At 36.5% G+C, this 23969-nt stretch overlaps 2 protein-coding genes across 5 annotated transcripts in view; one reads left to right on the top strand and one right to left on the bottom strand.

The window, feature by feature from the left end:
* Positions 1–6663: 6663 nt before the first annotated feature.
* GTF2E2 (general transcription factor IIE subunit 2) overlaps positions 6664–23969 on the top strand; it is a 50622-nt gene continuing 33316 nt past the window's right edge. The window contains exons 1-3 of one of the 2 annotated variants that reach the window (XM_019750509.3): positions 6664–6911; positions 7830–7877; positions 10493–10665. In XM_019750509.3, coding sequence (XP_019606068.1) covers positions 10497–10665 — 169 coding nt within the window. In that variant the 5' untranslated portion in view covers positions 6664–6911; positions 7830–7877; positions 10493–10496. The remainder of the gene's footprint in view (positions 6912–7829; positions 7878–10492; positions 10666–23969) is intronic. The other variant, XM_019750508.3, reaches the window with a different exon arrangement.
* SMIM18 (small integral membrane protein 18) lies at positions 15457–22148 on the bottom strand. Of its 3 annotated transcripts, XM_074329692.2 has the most exons (4): positions 22010–22076; positions 21432–21491; positions 16436–16513; positions 15457–15997 (listed from the first exon to the last, which is right to left on the bottom strand). In XM_074329692.2, exon 4 carries the CDS (start codon positions 15957–15959, stop codon positions 15663–15665), a length of 297 nt encoding a protein of 98 aa, XP_074185793.1. In that variant the 5' UTR covers positions 15960–15997; positions 16436–16513; positions 21432–21491; positions 22010–22076; the 3' UTR covers positions 15457–15662. The 3 variants fall into 3 exon arrangements, with proteins under 3 accessions (XP_074185793.1, XP_019606074.2, XP_088649602.1); XM_019750515.3 differs by lacking the exon at positions 21432–21491 and having other exon boundaries at positions 22010–22148; XM_088793476.1 differs by lacking the exons at positions 21432–21491; positions 22010–22076 and adding an exon at positions 17186–17208.

Raw genomic sequence — 23969 nt, 5'->3', positions numbered from 1 at the left:
TGTCATTTAGAAATGATGTCAATCATTTCTATATTTTCTATGTTGTTTCACAGCATCATTCCTTGTGTGTCATGTAGCAGCTTTGGCTGCAAGAGAGCAAAAGTGTGCTACTGTGTAATTTTTCACAGTAATATCTATAGTACAAAAGAGCCAACTTTTTTTCTTAATTAAAGTTTATTGGGGTGACAATTGTTAGTAAACTTACATAGATTTCAGGTGTACAATTCTATAATACATCATCTATATCTCACATTATGTGTTCACCACCCAGAGTCAGTTCTCCTTCCATCACCAAGAGCCAATGTTTTAACCTTTTACATTTCTGAAAAATGAATAGGCAGGATTTTCCGGTCTTCAACAAACTTCCCTTTCCATGAATCTGACCTCCTGTATGTGGATCAGGTGCTGTTAGTGGTAGACATAGAAGATGGTTTCAATTGTGCTCTACTCTGAGAAACACTCATTGTCATTGCCTTTGATGCGATAATTTAGAATGTTGATTCTTTAACAAAGATCAGTCAACATCTTAAAGGTAAGAATGATTATATACAGTCATTTCTGTTTTTTATGTGGTATATTTGAAGTGATATTTAATGTGTTAGTGGGCAATGGTAAAAGGTAAAAAGTGTTGGATGGTAGGGCTGGAGTTATATCTAGTTTTTACATAAATTTTTATGGCAACAACTCCCCTTTTAAGTACTTTCTCTTAAGTTGTAGTAGGAGACATTTGTCATTTTGGCTGTTCAGCATCCAGACTTCTTAAGTTTGGGGAATACCAACCTTATGAGCCTTGGTAAGAGATAAAGCCCATCTTCCCACATAGAACCCCAAAATATCAAATGCATACTTTCCCAGGCTCCCCTGCAGCTAGGGAAGGCACATGACATAGGCTTGGCCAACCAGATGCATCCACCACTGACGACTCAGAAACAGGGATAAGAGAATCCATTCTAGTGGCTGTGGCAACACCAGCAAGGGTTGGCCTGGCAGTAGTACCAGTGCCTGCCATGTAAGTTTCTAGCGTTGGTGACTAGAATCCATGGCAGTAATGGTGACCTCACTGGCCCATTTCTGAGTCATGATTTTGGCCACCATAGTTCTGGCTGCCTAGCCTCCTAGCCTGGGTCACCAGCCCTCCCAAGATTCTGTGAGCTACCCTATATAGGATACAGTCATTCTACTTAAATTAGGCCGCACCAGTTTCCAATTTTTAAGAACTGAGGCTGATGCAGTTTTATTTTCCGAAAACATAACCTTGAATTACAAGAAAGCTTATCTATTTATTATAGCACTTGTTGCATTGCCATCAAGTATCTGTTCCTTTGCCCCTTTCAAACACAGGTAGCATGCTCGACACATCTTTGTACAGCAGCTACCCTCCCCCACGCCCCCACCACCATCACCGGCTGGCCCTTTATCTGCAGGGGATACGAGTATGTTCCAAGATGCCCATTGGATGGATGCCTGGAACCATGGGTAGTACCAAACTCTACATATACTATGTTTTTTTCTTATACATATCTAAGATAAAGTTTATAAATCAGACACAGTAAGATTAACAACAATAACAATACTAAAATAGAACAATTACAACAATATACTGTAATAAAAGTTGTGTTAATGTGGTCTCTCTCTCAAAATATTTTATTGTACTGTACTCACCCTTCTTGTGATGATATGAGATGATAAAGTGCTTTATTAAGTAGAACTTTTCACCTTTTCACTTAAAGGAAGCACTTTACAGGTTTGCTTTGGCGTGTCCGAATTGCCAGCATGACTACTTTTGTGCTTTGGGACCGTTAGTAAGTAAAGTTGGGGTTGCTTGAACACAAGCACTGTGATATCATGACAGTTGATCTGATCACAGAGATGGCTACGAAGTGACTAATGGGCAGGGAGTGTAAACAGTGTGGATACGTTGGACGAAGGGTTCACGAAGTGGAACTGTAAGAGATTTCATCATGCTACTCAGAATGGCTTCCAATTTAAAACTTAGGAACTTTTCCATTTAATATTTTTGGACCACAGTTGACTGTGGGTAACTAAAACTGAGCAAAGCAAAACCAAGGATAAATGGGGACTGTTGTACTGTATATTCACACTGCTTATTGCAGTGCCCAATACTGTTGAATAGAATGACTGGGCTAAGTGGAAGATGACACTAGAAAATTTGTGCTGTTTGGAGAGGGTCTTGATAATAAATGGATGAGAAGATATTAGCAACATGGAATTGCTGATTGTTAAACATTGAAGATTGTTCAAGGAGGAAAATGTCAAGGTGGGATTGGAAGATTAAAGTGGAAATAGCAAAACTGTCGAGAGTAGGATGGGGGAATCAGAAATGAGGCTGAGATTATCTTTGTGTGAGGTAATGAAGGGCCTGCATTAGGGTGATTGCAGTGGGGATGGAAAGGGACATGTGTAAGAAAATGGGCAATGAAAGAGTCAACAGAATTTGTGCACTAATTGAATTTAGGACTTGAGGGTGAGGGAGGAGTCAAAACTAGCCCTGAAGTTTCTGGCCTGAGGGACTGGTAGAAAGATAATACCATTAATAGAAAGAGACAAGACAGGCAGAGAAACTGGTTTAAAGGGGGCAGGTGCAAAGTTTAGGACATGTTGAGTTTGTGGCCCCAGTAGGGATCTGGAAGTTTAAAAGCTGGAGTTTAGGAGAAAAGGTCTTGTCATTTGTTTAAAAAGTTACTGGTCTTTTGTTAAGATACGTACTACATAAGTCCAAATTCTAACTATCCCTCTGAGTTATTCATAACTGGGTACTCTCATGTTTATGTGCAGTGTACATGCTAATAACTTGTTTTTCTCAAAAAGAATTCTTTCCTCCCTTATGGAATGAATGCTAGAGAGGAAGCAGGGTCCTAGGGATATTGTTTCAGGAGGGGCAGGCTGCATTAGAAGGTAGGGGGAAAGGCTCCAAAGGAGAAAACACTATCAATGCTAGAGAAATCCAGGACAGATGATGAGCAAAGTACTTATTTTAGCTCTTGATTTGTGCGGATGTGGGCTAATTGCTTTGTCGGCTGTTTTGAGAATTTACATATCTAGTTAGTTGAGATGGATTGCCAGGTGAAGAGAGTTGAAAGGCAGTTATTACTTGATGGCAGAATGAAGTAAATTTATTTACGTTATCTCAGTTTTCCTCTTCCAAACAATTATGTAATGTAAAAAAAATTAAAATATAAAATTAAGCCACTACATAAAAAAGAAAAGTTCTGATACATGCTACAACATGGATGAACCTTCAAAACATGAAATAAGCCAGTGAAACAAGCCAAACACAAAGAGACAAATATTGTATTATTCCACTTAAATAAAATATCTAGAACTAGGGCAAAGGCGTAGAGATAGAAAGTAGATTAGAAGTTACAGGAGGCTGTGGGGAATGGGGAATTATTGCTTAATGGTTACAGAGTTTCTGTTTGGGATGATGAACAATTTTGGGAATAGTGATGATGGTTACATAATATTAATCTAATGCCACCAAGTTGTACACTTTAAAATGGTTGAAATGGTAAATTTTATCTTATTATGTTATATAGATTTTACCACAAATAAAATAGTAAAAAAATATCCACTGTATTGGAATTAATCCTGTGGTTATACTGAGTTGTGTATTTTGGGTGGGAGGGTTTGGATTGGTCAGGAGAGAAGAATGTTTTATAAAATATAGAAAATATATTTCCCTCAAAGAGCCACCACACTTTCTACTAAAAAGTAAGCATTCATGAGATGAGACATAATTGCTGTTGCATTAGTAGCTTGAATCATTCTTCATATAATTTGACACTAGCCACACCCTTCTGACCTGAAATACTAAAGATGTCAATATGCAGATGGTTAAATTATAATAAAGGTTTATTTAAGCATCAATGGTGGAGACTTTGTGTATATCACACAAATAGCCGTATCCCTATAAAGAGTTATGTCACACAGCTCAGGGTGGGATATTTGTCCAATGCCTTCCCTAAGCTCTGGCTAGAGGCTGCCCAGGTGTGTCTACAAGGTATGAGCAAACAATATGGTGAATGTTTAAATTTTTAAAAAATGATCACAGTAAAAGACACATTGCCATTAATCCCCCTCAAAAAACTCCCACTCGCTTTGAATACATCCCATCATTCTTGCCACTTTCTGAAGCAGCCCTGGAAGTCCTCTGTCATGAGTGTCATTAGTTGTGCTGTCGTGGCTGCCTCGATGTCCTGTATCGATACAAAACATTTACCTTTCATAGTCATTTTGACTTTGGGGAAGAGCCAGAAGTTGCTCGGTACCAGATCCAGTGAATAAGGTGGATGAGGACACACTGTAAAGTTTTTATTTGACAGAAATGGCTGTACCAGAAGCGATGTGTGACACAGAGCCTTTCTGTTGTGATCACTAAATATGGTGAATGCTGCTGCCGAGTGCCATCCAACAGAAAGGCAGGGATCTTCAATATGGGAAGCGGCAAGTCAAACCCTAGTAACAGTGTGTGACAAGTTTCGACTTGTTTGGTGCAGTCAGTCACGTGTGTGAGCTGTGGTTGAGAGAAGGTATGTTTTAAAGTGTGCCCTAAATCATCCTTCATCATGACAATGCTGTGTGTCACACATCACTTCTGATATATGGCTATTTCTGTCCAATAAAAACATTATGGTGTGTTGCCATCTACCTTATTCACCAGATCTGATACTGTGGGACTTCTGGCTCTTCCCCAAAGTCAAAATGATTCAGGACATCAAAGCAGCCACGACAGTGCAACTAAAGACACGAAAGAGGACTTCAAGAACTGCTCCAGAAAGTGGCAAGAACGATGAGACAAAGTGCGTTTGAAGCAATGGGGAGTATTTTGAGGTGGATTAATGGCAAAGTGTCTTTTACTGTAATAATTTATTTAAACATTCACTGTATTGTTTGATCACACCTCGTATATTAGGTCTCTTACTCATTGTAAAGTAACCAGAAGAATGATAGAATCGATTCCACAAGTATATGAAAAACTGGAATTTATATAATCACTAGGTAAAGAAACAATGAAATAAAAATTAATAAATTCATATAATACTGGCTCATGTTTCTCAGCACAATGCAATTTTAACCTTTGGGATTAATTTTTGTACTTGATATCTGCTCCTTCTCACCATTACACTTCATCAGTTTTTTTTACCAGTTAATATCTGGCTTTACTGGGTTGTAAAACCTCTGGGCCCTACTAAATTGTTACTCAAAGTTACATTTCCTGACGGTATTACATGAACATCAAGTGAGTTTATTACAAAATCCTCTAGAATGAAACAATTTTTAAGTCACACAATCTCTTTTGGCTTTATTTCCAAGTTTTGAATAAAAATTTATGTGTCATCTCATTTAATCTTTGTAACAGTCTAATGCAAGTAATCCATTGTAGTACAGTTATTCCTTGATGAGAAAACCAACACAGGTTAAGTAACCTGAGTAACTAGTACTAAGTAATTAAAAGACAGCTACAGAATAGTTGAGCACAGGCTATACTGCTGCTTTGGGTTATAAAAGTGAGGGAAGGACATCGCAGAAATCGGACACTCCAATACATTGTAGGCTGTGGGCAAGGCCCTTTACCTTATTTTGCCATGTATAATGAGCACCCACGGTTTTGGTCCAAACTTTCAGGGAAAACTTTCATTAAAATTTTTTAACTCAAAGTTTTATTAGTTTACATTTAGGTACTTGTTTTTCGTATTATAAAGAAATTTTAGCATTTATTTTTTAACACGGTACAAGAAATTTTGTGGAACAAATAATTACAAAACAGAACAGATGCAAGCAATACGTAAGAAATTTTATGTACCGGTAACAAACTAATATTTACGCATCATAGAAGGTCAAGAACTCTGTCGTTGCAAGTTGTCGTTAAGTTCAACAACACCGATTATCCTACTCCAGGGTACTATTTTGCATGCGGATATCGTTATTGATTTCTAGAATTACACTTTTAACTCATAAGCATAAACAAATGAACATTTATATAAATATGGAATTAGTACTATCCCTGTATAACGCGCATCCTTATTTTTCCTTCAAATTTGGGCCAAAAGTGCGCATTATACAAGGCAATATACGGTATCTCTCGTTGCTTTATTCCTTCCCCTTTCTGTTGCTTCTGAATCTGAAATCGTTTTCTAAGACTGTTCACAGGTGTTGCGGTTTGGAGTTCAGAAACTGGGCTTCACGTCAGGATTTGCCTTCGCTACTTGTGCTGTTTTGAGCAAGTCATTTAGTTTCCCTGGGCCTCTTGTTTCCTCATTTGTAATAGAACTGGAAGAACGTTCTCTGAAGTCTAAATTGTGGTAACTGACATTTGATGTAAAGTCACAAAATACCTAGTAGACAATAACTTGAAAAATTGCGTCGCCATGTGGGTTAAACAGATTCCCGAGCACGCTGGAGGAGGCTCTCGTAGCTTTAAATTTCCGCAAAGGAGAGATTTCCATCTTAGCTGCTGCTAACAGCCTCCTACCTACTAAGTCCCGTCCTCCACCCCGCCCCCAGCCAAGCTCCCGTTGTTATGGAGACCCGGAACGCCCTAGCCGGCTGCTTTTCCTCCCGCCGTACCCCTAACTGGGCGCGTGATGACGCACGCGCGTTCTAGGCTGTGAAGATGCCCCGTTGGCTGCCGGGACTGAGCTCGTAGCAGCTACTCAGGAAGCGGCGGGCGGGGCTCCCGGCCGAGTCGTCAGTGGTGCGGCCGCAGCCGCCGCCGCTGCTACCGCCAGTGCGGAGATCCGGAGCTGGCGGGGCAGCGCTGGGCGTGCGTGCGGGCAGACGGGGGCGCTGACTAGGAGCAGAAAGCGGCGGCCAGCGGGCGTGAGCGGCTGGCGGAGGCGGAGGCGCAGGGAGGCGGCGGCGGGTCGCGTGGGGCGGCCCACCTCGCTCAGGTAGGGGCTGCGGCCGCCGGGTGAGGGGCGCGGAGCTCCGGCCTGTTGTTCCTCGGGGGAGACCGCCTCCTCCCGCGGGGCGAGCGTGTCTTCCACCCCTCGGGAGGCTGGGTGCCGTTTACTACGCGGAATACAGCAACAACTTGTTGGGAGCATTGTCTTTTAGGCCGGAGGTTTTTTCAGTAAACTTTTGGGTTGTAAAGGGAAATTCGCAGTCGGGTAGCTGCTTGTGCCTCTTCGTAGCCCCCAAGTTTACCTTAGCAGTGGCCGAGCGAACCATGTGTGTGGAGTTTGGGGACCCACGACGTCCCACCGACTAAAAGGCTGTGATTTAGAGGCTCGTTCACGGACTATTTTTTAAAGCTGCCTTTTGGCGACCTGGTTTGTAATGATTCCTAAACTTTAGTTATAATTGTTTTCTGTAAAGTCCAAAGACGTTTTCCAAAACAAAACGCTGTGGCACTTTTTTCTCTTACCTTTACATTCTGTCATTTAAGATGTAAGCAGTGTCTTTTCTTACCTTGCCGGCTATTCGCCAGTGGCACCTCTGAGGCTTAGGCAGGGACAGAAGCAAAAGAAAGTAGAAGGGTTCAAAGAAGTACCGTAGCATGATACGGTGGGAAGAACGTGGGCTTTGGAGCCGGAAGACTGACTTAATTTTGGCTTCTCAGTGTCCGTCCGTGACACGTGGGCACATGAACTCCCTGAGTTGTGGTGATGTTTTTTTGATGTAAAAGGGCAGGGTGATGTGTCCTGTCTACCACACTAGTGAGTGCATGTAAAACTACAATTACTGAGTACAGTCGCCTTCTGACAAAAGGAAGGAAAAGTTAGGTGGAACATGCGATGGAAAGGTAGACATGAAGCCGCCTGCTCTGGGTGTCATTGAATATTACCCCTACCTGTGCTTGGTTTTAGACGCCTTGTACCTGGACCAGGATCCAGATATCCTGACTCCTAAATCAAGTAAGTGTTCCTTACTCCACACCTGAAATGCTGGTAAAGGCCTTCAGCTTTAAAAGGCTCTGGAAAATAAATCCTTGCCTTCAAGCAGCTTACATTTGAGAACATGACAGCATCGAGCACTTCCTTTAAAAGCAATGAATAAATAAAACGTGACCTCGAGTGTTTTAGAGTCAGGATATTTGGGTCCTGGTCCAAGTACTTCTCGCTGTGTGACCGTAATCATACCTCTTCACTTCAGATTTCACATATTAAAATAGAAATAAAACAGATAACCTATTTTCTGCTGGAGATGTGAGGATCAAATGCTGTAAGCATTTAGATCTTTGTAAACTGTAAGGCTTTTATTTATGTCTATGTTAAAATCATGATTAAAAGCCTGGGTTAATTAACTTGTCTTTACAAGGTGAAATAAACAGGTGTTTCCTCCCCACCACGTATCACTTGTGAATTCTCTTGTTCCTCCCTGTCCCTCTCCCCAAGACTGTCTCCTATCTTCCTTACCCCAGTATAATTATTCTGTTCATTTCTTTTAAGATCCAATAAAATAGTAATACTGAAATAACATTTGTATAGTTTTACTATTTGAAAAATCGCTTTCTCATTTTTTTCTTACAATTGGGCTAGATGTAGACAGCATTGGTAGTATCCTCATTTTACTTACAATAAAACTGAATTTATGGATCGCCCAAGGTCATGTTGCTGTTGGGGATTAGAACTGAGAGGGAGACATCTTTGATTTGAGGTCCAGTGCCAGTGACTCTTCCTTTCTTACCTAACTGGTTTACTCTGATTATTTATTATCAGTGCTTATATTTTTAATTTTTAGCATGCTAAATCACATTTTATTCATTTTTTTAAAGTGAGGTGCTCAATGCTTTCATATTCTCAAATGTAAGCTTCTTGAAAGCATGGATTTATCTTCCAGAACCTTTCAAAGCTTGGAGTACAGTGACTCGCAAACAGAAGACATTTAATAAAGACTTGTGAAATCAGTAACAACGAGGTTAGAGCAATTTAAAGATGTTTTTCTGTTCATTATTCACTTAACAAATATTTATTGAACTACCTGGTGCTTGAAGGTTTTGAAAGTGTAAGATAGTGTTTTTCCTCTGGGACCTTCCTTCCTGATTTATGAACACTAGTCTCAACAGTGCACAAGTCATTTGCATAGTCAGCTTGTGTGCTTCCTAGAGTCTCTACAGGATTCTAGAGAGGATTCAGACAAGAGAGGAATGTTTTAAAATACTTGTTGAATGATCTGTGGCTTACCTGGTTGTATTGAAGTGTCTCACAATTGTAGAGTTTTAGAACTGAGAAAAAACACGAAGAAGTTTAGTCCCACCTCCCTCCAAGTCAGGAATTTTCTGTAGATATTTCTATCAAATATTAATGCAGCCTCTTCATCACATAATGTTGGAAAGTTCACCAGTTTTAAGATATACCTTTCATTTATAAGCAATTCTGATGGTTCTCTCTCTCTCTCTTTTTTTTTTTTTTTTGCACTGGCCTAAATCTGCCTCCTAATTTCTGCCCAGTAGTTCTGATGTTTCTAAGCAGCATTGTCCAGTAGATATACAATGTGAGCGGCAAGTGTGAGCCACATGTGTAATTTAAAATGTTCTACTAGTCATAGTGTTTTAAAAAATTAAAAAGGGGAAATTAATTTTATTTAATCCAGTATATCCAAAATATTATCACATTAACATGTAATCAATCTAAAATATATCATTAGTAATTTTAAAAATTCTTTTCTTTGTACTATATCTTTAAAATCTGGTGTATGTTTTACACTTAGTATAATTCAACTCTAGCCCCATTTCAGTTGTTCAATAGGCACATGTGGCCAGTGGCTACTATATTGGACAGTGCGGTACTAGAGCTTTACAGAATAATTCTATTTCTCTTTAGTGCCTATCACAGTGCTTGGCACATAATAAGCATTAATTAAAGACTTTTTTTTTTTTTTTTTTTTTTAAGATTTTATTGGGGAAGGGGAACAGGACTGTATTGGGGAACAGTGTGTGCTTCCAGGATTTTTTTCCTAGTCAAGTTGTTGTTCTTTCAATCTTAGTTGTGGAGGGTGCCGTTCAGCTTCAAGTTGTTGTCCTTTCAGTCTTAGTTGTGGAGGGTACAGCTCAGCTCCAGGTCCAGTTGCCGTTGCTAGTTGCAGGGGGCACAGCCCACCAACCCTTGCGGGAGTCAAACCAGCAACCTTGTGGTTGAGAGGACGCGCTCCAACCAACTGAGCCAACTGGGAGCTCAGTGGCAGCTCAGCTCAAGGTGCTGTGTTCAATCTTAGTTGCAGAGGACGCTGCCCACCGTTCCTTGCGGCATTCAAGGAGTGGAACTGGCGATCTTGTGGTTGAGAGCCCACTGGCCCATGTGGGAATCGAACCGGCAGCCTTCGGAGTTAGGAGCACAGAGCCCCAACCGCCTGAGCCACCGGGCCGGCCCAAAGACTTTTTTTTAAATTAAGTGAATCAATAGAAGTGCTAGAGACCTAGTAATAAGGTAATTTTGTTTGGGAAGTAACTCTCGTTGAGACCTGTGGATTTGGCATATAGGTTTCAGTGACTGGAATCTGTATTAAGGATATTTGTTTTTTATCTTTGCAGCATTATGGATCCAAGTCTGTTGAGAGACCGGGAGCTATTCAAAAAACGAGCTCTTTCCACTCCTGTGGTAGAAAAACGTTCAGTGTCTTCTGAGTCATCAACATCATCATCATCAAAGAAGAAGAAAGCAAAGCTAGAACATGGAGGATCGTCAGGCTCTAAGCAAAATTCTGGTTAGTAAAATTGACTGTTTAGGATTGTTTAATTTTTCAGGGAACCATTAGTAATGGCAAATTCATTTTTCAGTTCAGCATTCAAATTGATAGGCACTTTGTTAATTATAAAGGATGGAATGATAGAATTTTTTGCTCTTAAGATACTAATAGTTTTATATTACAGTTAGAATTTAGGTCATTGAGGTTTAATTTACACACCATACAGCTTACTTGACTTAAGTGTACTAGTTAAAAGATTTTTAGTAAACTTATAGAATTGTGCAACTACTAGCACAATCCAATTTTAGAACATTTCCATCACCCCCAAAAGATCCCTTGTGCCCATTTGTAGTCACTCCTTGTTTTCACTCCAGCCCCAGATAACCAATAATCTACTTTCTGTCTCTGTATAGTTCCTTTTCTGCACATTTCATATAAGGGGAGTTATATAATATGTGGTTTTTAGTGTGTGGCTTCTTTTACTTACCATATATTAAGATGATCATGTTGTCTTTAATTCTGTTAATATGGTATATTACAGTAATTGATTTTCAGAGGTTAAACCAACCTTGCATTCTTGGAATAAATCTTACTTGGTCAGGGTGTATCATTCTTTTTATTTGTTGTGGGATTCAGTTTGCTGATATTTTGTACAGGATTCATCCATATTGCAGCATATATCAACACTTCATTCCATTTTATTGCTAAAGAGTATTCTATTGTATGGATATACCACAATTTATCCATTCGCCAGTTAATAGACATTTGTATTTCTTCCACTTTTTGGCTATTATGAAGAGTGTGGCTCTGAACATTCATGTACAAGTATTTGTGTAGACATGTTTTTTTTTCCTTTTTTTCCCCCTCTCTTGGATAGAGACCAAAGAGTGAAATGTCTGGGCCATGTGGTAAATTTATGTTTAATTTTTTAAGAAACTACCAAAATGGCTGTACTGTTTTATATTCTCATCATCAATTCATGAGAGTTCCATTTTTTTTTTATTCTTGTCAAAACTTGTTATTCCTTGTCTATCTGGTAATAGCCATTCTAGTGGATGTGAAGTGGTATCATATGCAGTTCCCTAATGACTAAGGATGTTGGCCATCATTTCATGTGCTTATTTGACAATTTATGTGTCTTCTTTGGTGAAATTTCTCTTCAGATTTTTTGCCCAAGTAAAAAAATTGGGTTGTCTTCTTCCTGTTGATTTGTAAGAGTTCTTCACATGTTCTGGATATAGTTTCTTGATACAACATACTTATGCTCTTGGTGTCATATCTAAGAAATCTTTACTTAACCCAAGATCATGAAAATTTACTGTGTTTTCCTTTAAGAAAGGTCTAAATTCATCTTTTTGCATGTGGTTATTCAGTTTTCCCTGCACCATTTCTTGAAAAGACTATCTTCCCCATTAACTTACATTGATTGGCACCCTTATTGAATATCACTTGACTATAAATGAAAGTTTATTTATGGTATCTCAATTTAGTTCATGTCTTTCCTTACGACAGTACGACACAGTCTTGATTACTATAGCATTATAGTTTGTTTTCACTTTGAAAAAATTTTTCAAACTTTTCAATTACAGTTGACATTAATATTATATTAGTTTCAGGTGTACAGCATAGTGGTGAGACATTTATATAACTTACAAAGTGATCCCTGATCAGTCTAGTACCCACCTGACACCATACATAATTATTACCATATTATTGACTATATTCCTTATGCTGTGCTTTACATCCCCATGACTGTTTTGTAACTGCCAATTTGTATTTCTTAATCCCTTCACCTTTTCATGTAGTTAAGTTTTGAAATTGGGAAATTTAATTCCTTTGATTTTGTTCTTTTTCACGATTGTTTTGTTTTTTTCTCGATCCTTTGCGTTTCTATGTAAATTTTAGGATCACCTCATCAATTCAAATCTGTAAAAGAGCCAGCTGTGATTTTAATAGGGATTTCATTGAATCTATAAATCGATTTGGGGAGAATTGCTATCTTAACAGTATTAAGTCTCCTGGTTAATGAACATGGATATCTTTCCATTTATTTAGGTTTTTAATGTATGAATCTTACATTTATTTTGTTAAGTTTATTTCTATTTTATTTGCTAAATTGTGAATGAAGTTGTTTTTTTCTTAATTTGATTTTTCAGTTGTTCATTGTTAGTATATAGATATACAGTTGATTTTTATACATGGATTCTTATATTCTGCAACCTTTCTGAACTCATTTTTTATTTCTAACTTTTTGTGTGGATTCCTTAGGATTTTCTACATACAATATTATGTCATCTGTGAATAAGAACCTATTTGTCCTTTCTAATATGAATGCCTTTTATTATATTTCCTTTTCTTTTCTGTCTGAACTGACTAGTATGATGTCGAATAGAAGTAGTGAGAGTTGACATCTTTGCCTTGTTTCTGATCTTAGGAAAGCATTCAGTCTCCCACAATTATGTGTGATGTTAGCTAATCATTTTTATCAGCGTAGGCCTATCATTCTTATTAGCACATGTATTAGGATTGATTATCTCTCATCCCAGTGAAATTTACATTGAATTAGTAATTTATGGGAAAGAAAATTTTGAAAACTTTTAAACATTAAACCAATCCACTCTTAGACTTGGCTCTTTGATCTGCATAGGAATATCTTTGCTTCAAAATCTCAGTGGCTTAAAACAACAAAGGTTTGTTTTTCTTTCATACCACATGTTTATCATATGTAGGCCAGGGGTCTTAGCTCGTTATAGTCACTCAAGGACCCAGGCTAATAGAGTAGCTGGTATTTTAAATGTTGGTTTCAGTGGTAGAAGAAAAGAGAACACTGGAAGGTTTTGCCTTACAGTTAAATGCTCTGGCCTGGAGGTGACACACATCACTTCCTTTCACAACTTACTGGCTAGATCTAGTCACAGGGCTAGACCCAGCCATCAGGGTTCCATGTGCTCAGAAAGAGGACAGCTGCGTATACTGGGTGTAAATATTAAAGACTACCATCTGATCTTAGTTCAGGTCACTCTTGTTGGCTTGCCCAGTTAGCTGCTTACCAGAGCTTCTGGTTTAGCTTCTCTACTGTCCATTCTTTGTGCACTAGTCAGTGCTTCTTCTATTCATAAATCTGATGATGCCACTGCTTAAGGCTGATCATCATTGCTTTTCAGGTAAAATCATCTTTCCTTGCAGCTTGCGTGCCCTACCTGATCTAGTCTCCACTTACCTTTTACGCCCATATGTACTGTTCTCCCTGTACTGTCCTAGTGATACTGACTTGTAGCTCCTCGAACATGCTGTTACTCTCTTTTGCCTCTTGGCCTTTGTTTATTATATTAGTTCCTCTTCCTGGAACCTACTTTCTTACCTGCTTCCCTCTTTCCTTTGTCTGACCCCTATTCTTTTAGGTTTTAGCTTGAATTCCCACTTTCTAATTTGAATTCAGTGCTTAGCCTTTGAATTCTCATGGCACTCACTGTTTCTGACAAGGTTACTGCATGCCATTTAATAACATTACTTTTTTTGCCACCTATCCCTCACACATAGAAGCACTTCATGCATATTTATTGAAGGGCTAAATAAATTCCAGGTAAAGTAGGGAAAAATGGGTAGTGTGCGTTATCAAAACATCTAGTTATTAAAGGACCTATATGCTTTCCATCTGTGACAAGGACCCCAAAGTTTACCATTTATGAAAATGTGGTTTTAACAGTGCTCAGAAATAGCTCCTGGTTACCAAAGTATTTTGTATACGTACGTTTCACAAGTCTTTTTGGAAGTTGGTCACTTTACTTGTGTTTGTTTCTAATATTAGAAATAATATAAAAATTAAATATTTTCTGAGGCAAAGCTATTTCAGACTGGCTGTTAGGGTTCTCTAAATTGAAAATGACTATTTTTCACTTCACATATAAAATATTTTCTAGTTTGCCATAGTAGCCATAGTGCCATAGTAAAATGTGTTTAATTGATGTGCCACATTTAGTTAAAGGCTGTTGTTTCCAATTTTTTGTTAGTTTTAGTAATGCTATTGTAAACATCTTTGTATCTTGAGCTTTATTCTTTTGAACTAATTTCTCAATAAATTTTCAGAAGTGACATTTCCGGCCTAAGAGCAGTTGTACTGGTTAAGAGCATAGTTTGGTTTGCTCATGGTAGCAAAATAGCATTAGGGTTATAAAATAAATCTGTGCAGCCCTTGGAATTTCAAGAAATAAAACTGCTCTATTTGTTTACAGGTGTTGAGTGGTCCTATCTTTTGACTTTTTTTTGCAGTCTTGTCTACATTTCTACATCTTAGCCGTGAGAGTAAGAAGCAAAATGAAAGCACAAGCTCAAGAAATGCAATTTAGGGGGTGTACTAGTAAGTTTTAGTTTGAAAATAGTCTGGCTCTTTATAGCCCACATTTTCCAACAGTTGGTCCATTTTATGAAATTTTTATGTAAGCACCTTTCTGAGTATTTGGAGACTTTTTTTCACACTAATCTTACATAAAACTGAAGTCTTTAAAAATATGTAAGTTGTCTTCAATAAACTAGAAAATACTGCGTTTTAAAGTAGGGACGTTATATATAAGTGGAAGTATTTTACTTTGGATTTAAATAAGCATTTTAAATAGTATTTTTATTATCAAAACACATGTAGGATAGTACTGTTTTTTAGTCCACGTGGTTTATTTCGGTGTAAGTTATTTTGGTATCATTAGCTTTGCACATTTATGTCTTCCAGTTTTTTTGCTAATTAATATTGAATTCTAGGAACTTTTTATCCAGTTTTTGAAGTGTCATGTTAAATAAATTAGTAAATTATTCACATTTCTGATGTTTTACTCTATATTTAATGAAAGGCATACACATACATACAAAGTACATATTTAACTTGCTTTTTACCTTCTAGTAGAAAGACTTAATGATTCAAAGTTATTCAGTTTTGTAATAACAGTTGGCTTCAGAAAATTTTCTTTTTTTCTCAGTGGTTGAAGACTGTTTTCAAAGATTTTATTCATCTTGTTACACTCTAGCTAGACCACTTCAATTTCACGTTTTCTGATATTGTACATCATACTTCTAAGAGGGTTAGGTTCACTTTTCAAGTCTTTCACAGTTTTGTTTTTGACACAGCAGCAGCAATCAAGCACTTCATAAAGGAAAGCCAGCACCACTAAAGATACCACTGTAAATATGAATAAAAGCAGAATGACAAAGCAGGCAGTGTTCCAGTTATCATGGAAAGGGTAAATTTTTTGAACTTGAAAACCAAGGTACTGATAAACAGATGTAGTGGTATTGTTCCAGAGGCTGGAGCTCAAGGAGGCCATTCTTAAGAGATTTCACGTCTTTTATTGCTCTTTTGAATCTATAAAAATAAAGTAGAAAATGAATATATGTAACTAGATTCTACAGATGTGTCAATTCAAATCTCAGTACCAATAATTGTTAGTAAACTTATGTAGGCAATGTGTATCTTTTTTTCTTTTAATGCCTGAATGGTATTAATTTTTAAATCAATTTGTTAAATTAATTTAAAAATAAATTTAATGGTATTTTTTCTATTTGCCAATGTACTCTGTAAACCTTGCTATATATTTTATGTATATCATTTATTAGACAAATATGTATGTTTTAAGATTCATACACAGAAATTAACTGCTAGTGGAAGCTGAATTGGTTTAAAATTTGACTAAAGCATTGGTCGGTGAGCTCTTATCTACAACACATTTTAGCATTTTAAGGTCATGTTCTTCAGACTGTACCTAGAAAAGCTTTTCTCGTTACCCTTGTGGATCCTTCTCACCTTGGTTCAGTGTATTTATGTGTCCTATTTCCACTCCTTTCAATCCGAGGACAGGTGACCTGATTCAGGAAATAGTGGCTGAGAGAAAAATAGTAGAGAAAGAAAAGTCAAAGTTGCCTATGAATAGACTTTAATCTTAGGATATTTTTGTTTTGTATATGATAGTCTTAAATGTTTCATATACCTAAATGACCTATAGACGTGAATATTTATTCAGTGCCCCAAAGGTATCATTTACTAAATTATTCCATTTCACAAAATTAGTGAGTTAAAGTTACAGAATTCTTGCATTAAGTTTTACTCTTGTTAACCTGATACTGTTAGGCCTTAAATAGGACTGTAAGGATTGAACGTCTGATGGTATTAAAAATAATGAGTTTTTATTCTGTTGATCTTTCAGAAGTGTCTCTTTAAACTTATTGTTAAAAAGTATAAAGTACCTATACAATAAAATTTTGGAAATAAGAGGAAAATATCATTTCACTTCTTTATTGGTTCAATTTTGGAAATAGGAGGAAAAAATATTTCAATTCAGTGACTTGTCAGTTTGTATGCTTTCTTTTATGAAAGAAATGACTTATTTTGCATGCTTTTTCCCCCTACATAGTTGTAAATAGACTTTCATTTATCCTTGTAAACAAATGTTTATTGATTACCTGCTGTGTACCAGTGCCTTTTAAGTGCACGTGAGAGTATATATCATTTAAAGAAAACTGCAAGGTAGTGCAGATGTGTAAGAGCATAACGAACCTACGTGTGCTCATCATATGGCTTCATCTCTTGGCCAATCCATAGCTCTTCCCACTGCTGCCACCCCATGGACTATTTTGAAGCAAATCCCAGTCATCATATTCCTTCATCTAGAAATATTCAGTATATGTCTCATAAGTGGTGAGGACTTTTGTTTAAACATAGCCACATATCATTTTCAAATCAAAAAAGATTTAAAAATGACCAGAAAACCCCCAAAGCCTATATAACAATGTAATTCCTTAGGTTTCTTTTCTTTTCTTAATAGACGTAATTTTAAAACGTTGGTGCTGACAAATGAATATTTTCTAAGGTTTTTGTTTTCTTTGATCAGATTGCTTGGCAAATCACTTCACCTCTCTGGATGGACTTGGTTCCTTCCTTCCTTTCATGTATTTTAAAAGTTAAATTAATGAAATGAGGCCAGAAGTAAAGGCTTAAATTCATTTTTTTTTTTTTTTTTTTGGATTTGAGAATTCTTCAGTTTCATGGTGCTTGGTGACCCTTCATCTTGAAATGAGAGACAACAGACTAATAGACAGGAATTGAGTAATTCTTCTGTTTTGGGATATACAAAAATACATTGTAACACAGGTCTGTAACTGCTCATTAAATTACATTATTTTCAAACTATGTCTAGAGAACCAGCCTTTCAAAGTTACCCTGTTTTATCCTTAGAAATTTTATCTTCCGAGCATATTCTTACAGAAAGCAGGGCAGCTACATTGCACAACTCCAGGGAGTGCCATTCATGTTGTGCTGTGGGGTGACCCTTGGAGTTCTGTAACGTGGGATGTTCTAATAGGCTACACCCCCAACCTCTGCATTCTTGTTGCCTCTGTAATCACTATAAGTATTCAAGTAACCCATAGAAATTCACTCAAATGGAGACAAAAGTTAAGTCTTTTTTTGACTCAACTTGCCTAATAGTATTGTGTGTGCACACACAAATGCCTAAAAAAAATTCAGCTGTGGAACTCCTTTAAGATTTTTAGCACTAATGCAGATATTCTGGGAGGGGTAACCCACATTGTTAGTTATTTTTACTTAAGTATAAAGGAGTTTCAGGTCCTTTTTGAAAAGCAGAGCTAACAGAGGAGAGGAAGAGAAAAAAGAGTAGGACCTTGGGGAAATAGGTGGCAGAGCCACTTATGTATGTGGGTAGGTAAAGAGCAGAAAGAATTGCTTGAGAGTCTATCTAACAATTTCACCTGGGCTAACCTAGGACCTCTCCAGTATGGATGAAAATATTCCTTAGACTTTCTGTTAAAGCCTTTCAGGTTGATTCCTTTTTAAAATCTGAAAATTTGAAGGTTTCTCTTCTAAATACAGCATTAGAAGTGAGTGCAGGGGGAGCATGATAGGGAGGGAGAGGAGAAGACAGTGAAGCTGTTTCCACATTCTGCCCCTCAGATTGGTTTAATCTACCTTATTCATTAACTTAATGTGAATTTCAAGTGTTATTTTTACTATTGATTTCATAAACATTGTTACAGCAATTTTAAATAAGTAAAAGCTTCACCCAGAATCCCATCTCCCTAACATATCAAACTTCTCATTTTCTTTTCTCTTAGAAATTGGCTGTATAAATCTATACCTTATACCTGGTTGAAATTATACTGACGTTAGTACTTTATATTATAATTTATTATGAATAGGCCTTTTTAAAATTTGTATTTGCTTTAAAACTGGGGAGTTGTAAAGACTTGTTATTTCAAAATGAAATTTTGAAATGATTTCAAAGTTGGTTTAAGGAAATTCATATTCTGTTTATTTTTGAGATACAAGTAAACTGCTTAAAAATTTATCAGGTTCCTTTACCCCTAAAAAAAATAGATGGAAGGGAAGGGGAGAAGACAGAGGTAGGTACACAGACGACATGCAACTAAATTCAATTATTTGAAGTTTACTTGTACCCATCAGTGAATTATTCTTCTGGTTAAAATTAATATAGAATATCCACACAATTGAATATGCATGAATAAGGTAATTGCATAGTGATATAGAAAGATTTTTAGGATATGTTAAGTAAACAGAGCAAGATGCAGGACATTATAGCTAAAAGGAAAATAATGCATGTTTTTATTTGCTTGTATCTGCACACAAATCTTGGATGTACAATAAATTAATAACTGATTACTTGGGTTAGTTGGAGAGTAGGGTTGGGAATAGGGATGTGTGTGAGACTTCTCAAAGTTACAGTCTTTTAGTTTTTGAACCATTTGAATATATTATTCAAAACCCAGACTAATACATTTTAAAATCATTCCTTGTCTTTGGCTTTTAAAAGTCTATTGTGAGATATATGTATATATTTAATACATTTGTTGAGTTTTCTGGATTACTTCCAAAAAATTAAAATTAGGATTAGTAAACACTGTCATTTTGATTAGACTGTACTTTAGCCACATACAAATACGCTTACAATAATTATCCCTTGCAATAATGACAACAGTAATGAATAGGCGTCTGTGCCAGGGCACTCGTACGCTTTGCACGAAGTATGTACGCATTAAGAAAGAATGCGCGTTAGACTTATGCTATAAATGGCAGTTTGCCTCTTGTGAGTGTACCGATAACTGATGAGCAATTCAAAACATTCACTCTTTAGCTAGTTTCTGGGCATATCTGAAAAAAGTAAACCCTTGTGATGTGGAGTCATTTTCCACCTTATATTTAATGTGGTTTATTCTTTCAAACTACTTTTAGAGCTCAATAATTTTTTTGTGTTAAATTTAGGGTAAAATCTAAAATTTACTTTGATGGATTAGACATAATTAGACAAGTAGAAAGATATTTACCGTTAGGATGCCTTTTTTTGTATTCTGAGACTATAGTTTTGAAACTGAAATGTAAATTTATGTGAAACAAATGCTGTAAACATGCCTTATGAAAAGTAAGAGAATATGGTAAAAAACAAAAAAGTAAGAACAGTCTATACTTTTTTCAATTCCCTATATCCCCTTTAAAATTTGGTTACAGGAATGGGAAGTGTTAAAAGTAAATACCATATATATATATATGTTTTGTTATTTTTGAAATATTTCCTTTAACTATTTTTCCTCCCATTTCAAAATACCCTAGTGAAGTATTTATGGGGTAAGACTTGGAACTGTTTTGGAACCTTGAATTGCCAGATCAGAATAAAATTATGCTTTTGCTGTATTTATGGTAAAAGCCCTTGAATTGAATTATCTAGTGCCTTTAAGCACATCACTTTGAAATGTGATCAATTAATCATAATGGCCTTTAAATATAGAGCAACTCACTCAGCCCGGAACTCTCTGATAGGCCGTGCCGCTAGTCAGTTCAGTGAAACAGCAATGAGCCTCCATCAGTGCTGACCATAGATATATTACCAGTAAAACATAGGCTGATTATAGTGTTAAAACAATGTGGGTAGTAAAGATTTCTATTTCAATTTACCTGAAATTTGAGTTACAAGTTAACTGTTTTATTTGACTAAGTTGTTTTAATTTTACCTGAGACTCTGTATAGCAAACAGTAGTAATGTTTTGTAGATAACTAATCCCATGTGCTGAACCTGGAGAGATCTGATACCTTCTTACAGCAAACTTTGGGCTTTGTAAAGGACATTTTATTCATACTAGCTGAATGCTGGCTAAGAAATAGAAGTAATAAAAATTACGGAAAAAAAATCCTTTAAAATTAAATAGATTTACTAGCAAAGGCAAAGGGCAGAAGTTGGATCTTTAGGTCAGCGTGTATAGGTAGTATCCTGGAACTCTAGCATCTCTTAAATGATGTTTTCATGCTTGCATATTATAAAATTATAAATTTGTCAGCAGTTGATACTAATTTTTAGTAGACCTGAACAGGAATTTTTTAGTAGCCATGAAAGTAATCTTATTACCTGGAAAGGTACTGTACTTTCCTCCATTAACCAATTCTTAGGACATATTTTTATTTTAAAATGTAGTTTATCAAAAAGACTTATTATGAACATATTTTGAGGATCAGTCTAACAAACTACTGTGAAATTACGATTAAATATGTATTTTTAATACATATGGAAACTACTATGATTAAATACGTATTTTTGCGGCATACACAAAATGGAAAAGCTATTTAAAAAAAGGCTTTCATTTAATGGTAGCATGACTTGTATATTAAAGTAACAGACTTTAAAATTTCATTGTAAGGAATTAATTAAAATGTTAGGAAAGTCTGAAGCTCTGCAAATGATGTCTTTGGTTATAGTATAATGCAGCCTATATAGTGGTACCTTTATGGTCTTTTTTATATAAAAATCAGAGTTGTGATAATTTCTCAGCATTCTCTGCATCTACAAAGTCAAATAAAAAACAATTTGAAATATTTTCTCATATTTGTTAAAATATAGCAAACTTTCTTGTAGCTTTTTACCAGCTAATATAATTTGCACATATAATCAGAAAGCTTTAGTCTAATATTAGGTTTTAGTCTAGATTTTTCTTTAAGAAAAATCCTTTGTTTAAGACAGACCAAACTGCTGAAATGAAATAACTCAGAGAAAATGAAATTATCAGGTAATCACTTAACGTGAGATGCTCATGGTTTACTCTAAGGTCTGGATATAAGATCAGGTTCATAGAAAATGGCATGAATTTTCCATTAAGGCACAGATGGTAAGTGTGCTTATCAAATAGCACAAGGCAGTCTTCACGTTTTCATAATAAAATCCTACCAAGCAGTGAAATGAATACATTGCTTTTTTTGGTCTTTAGTAGGAACAAAGCTTTCTGCCTGATTTTTATGGCAAAATATTTTTTATTGCATCATAAGGACATGTATTACTAAATGAAAAAGACGATATAAACCTACCTCTTGTCTGAGAGGCTGCTGTTGAAGCGATGGTATCGTCTGTTTGTAATGCAGTCCAGTGCACAGCCAAGATGGAGCTGTGCTTCTATTGGTTGGACCACAGTGCAGCTGACAGTTTCCTCTACATTCATTTGCATTAAGTCCTGCCATCCTTAAGAGTAAATCATTCAGAAACTTGAGTAGGGCTGTCTGGGATATCAACTGTCACCCCTTTTCTTGCCTTATTTTTTGTCCTATAAGCTAACTTCCTGTGTAGGAATTTGTGAGTTACCAACAGATTGATGTTTCCTTAGTGTTTAACTAAAATTGCAGATCCTTCTTTGAATGTTTCAGTGCCAGGGCTAGAAAATAATGTCGAAAGAGGTAGTAACCTAGGAAACAGTCTAGGTTACCAGCTTTATATTTCCTCCAGGAGGAGTGCATAAAATCTTATAAATAGTATATTATTTTCTCTCCTTTTCTTTCAATACTTGTATTTTATATAAATCTTGCCCTCCGAGAAGTGATTATTTCCATGTGGTCGTTTGATTTAGAAATTCTGAGGAGAAAAAAGGTTTTCAGCTCTACTAATTTGAGAGAAGGTTAGTTTTGGTAGGTACACCACCTGCATTAAAAAAGCAGTCTGTGACATTTAAATGGAAAAGAATCCTCAGTTGGATGTTTAGAGGTAGAACGTTTTTCATTTATGGTGTATTATTTAAAGTTGTGGTCTAAGCATGATAGAATCAAGGTTTTTAATTATGGGAGTGGCTATTACAACAATAGGCTGTTTAAATGCTTGCTATGTAGACTTATTTTAATTGTAGATAAATCAGCACATTCGTTTCTGGGGCCATAAAAAGGTAGATGGAAATATCTTCCTCCTTCTGTTTTCTCCCTCCCTCTTTGCTTCTTTGCTTCCCTCCCTTGCATTCATTCATTCGTTCATTCAACTAACGTTTATTGAGTGTTTGCTATGCCTGGCATTGAGTTAAATGCTGGAGATACCGTGGTAAATAAAACTTAATGTGGTTCATGATTAACCGTTTATATGGTGCTTATCCTTGACATATTTGTCATCTGTTTTTTATAGTCTTCCCAGTTAGTTTATATAGGAAAAAAAAAAATTTTACAACAGTTAAACAACAAAACATTAAATGTACATTTATGAATTTCTGTTCCTCAACAAAACAGCCAGTTTCAGGTGGAATAATCTGTGTTAAAAGCTAGTTAATGATTCTTATACAAGGGATCACACAGGGTTTACAGCTGGATTTGAATCTAAACTCTGCTATTTACTACTCTTGTTTTCTAATGTTTATACATGGGCAGTAATATTTCCTAAATAGGATTTTTGGCCAAGACATGGAAACAACCAAAGTGTCCTTCGATAGATAATTGGATAAAGAAGATGTGGTATATATACACAGTGGAATACTATTCTGCCATAAAAAAAGATGAAACAGTGCCATTTGCGACAACATGGATGGATCTTGAGATTATTATGCTGAGTGAAATAAGTCAGACAGAAAAAGTCGAGAACCATAGATTTCACTGATATGTGGTATATAAAACTGAAAACAACAAAGGAATAAGACAAATGAAGAAACAAAACTTCATAGACACAGACAATAGTCAGTGGTTATGAGAGGGGAAGGGGGAAAGGGGGTGGTAGATGAGGGTAGAAGGGATCAAATATATGGTGATGGAAGGAGAACTGACTCTGGGCGGTGAACACAATGTGATATATAGATGATATGATACAAAATTGTACACCTGAAACCTATGTAACTTTACTAACAATCATCACCCCAATAAACTTTAATGAAGGGAGGGAGGGAGGGAGGGAGGGAGGGAGGGAGGGAGGGAGGGAGGGAGGGAATCATTTAGCATGGCTCTTGGTAAGTATCATGTTTTCCCGAAAATAAGACCTAGCCGGACTATCAGCTCTAATGCATCTTTTGGAGCAAAAACATTAATG

The sequence above is a fragment of the Rhinolophus sinicus genome, chromosome 16 (assembly GCF_057876585.1).
Source record: "Rhinolophus sinicus isolate RSI-liver-muscle chromosome 16, RSI-T2T, whole genome shotgun sequence".
In the NCBI taxonomy this organism is placed as follows: Eukaryota; Metazoa; Chordata; class Mammalia; order Chiroptera; family Rhinolophidae; genus Rhinolophus; species Rhinolophus sinicus.
Note: the sequence above shows the minus strand (reverse complement) of the source record. Positions and strands in the feature narration are given on the sequence as shown.

Bases quoted from the DNA above. Each gene is read 5' to 3' on its own strand.
- SMIM18 (XM_019750515.3), bottom strand. From the start codon at position 15,959: ATGGCCTCCTTGAGCTCCAGCCTCTGGAACAATACCACTACATCTGTT.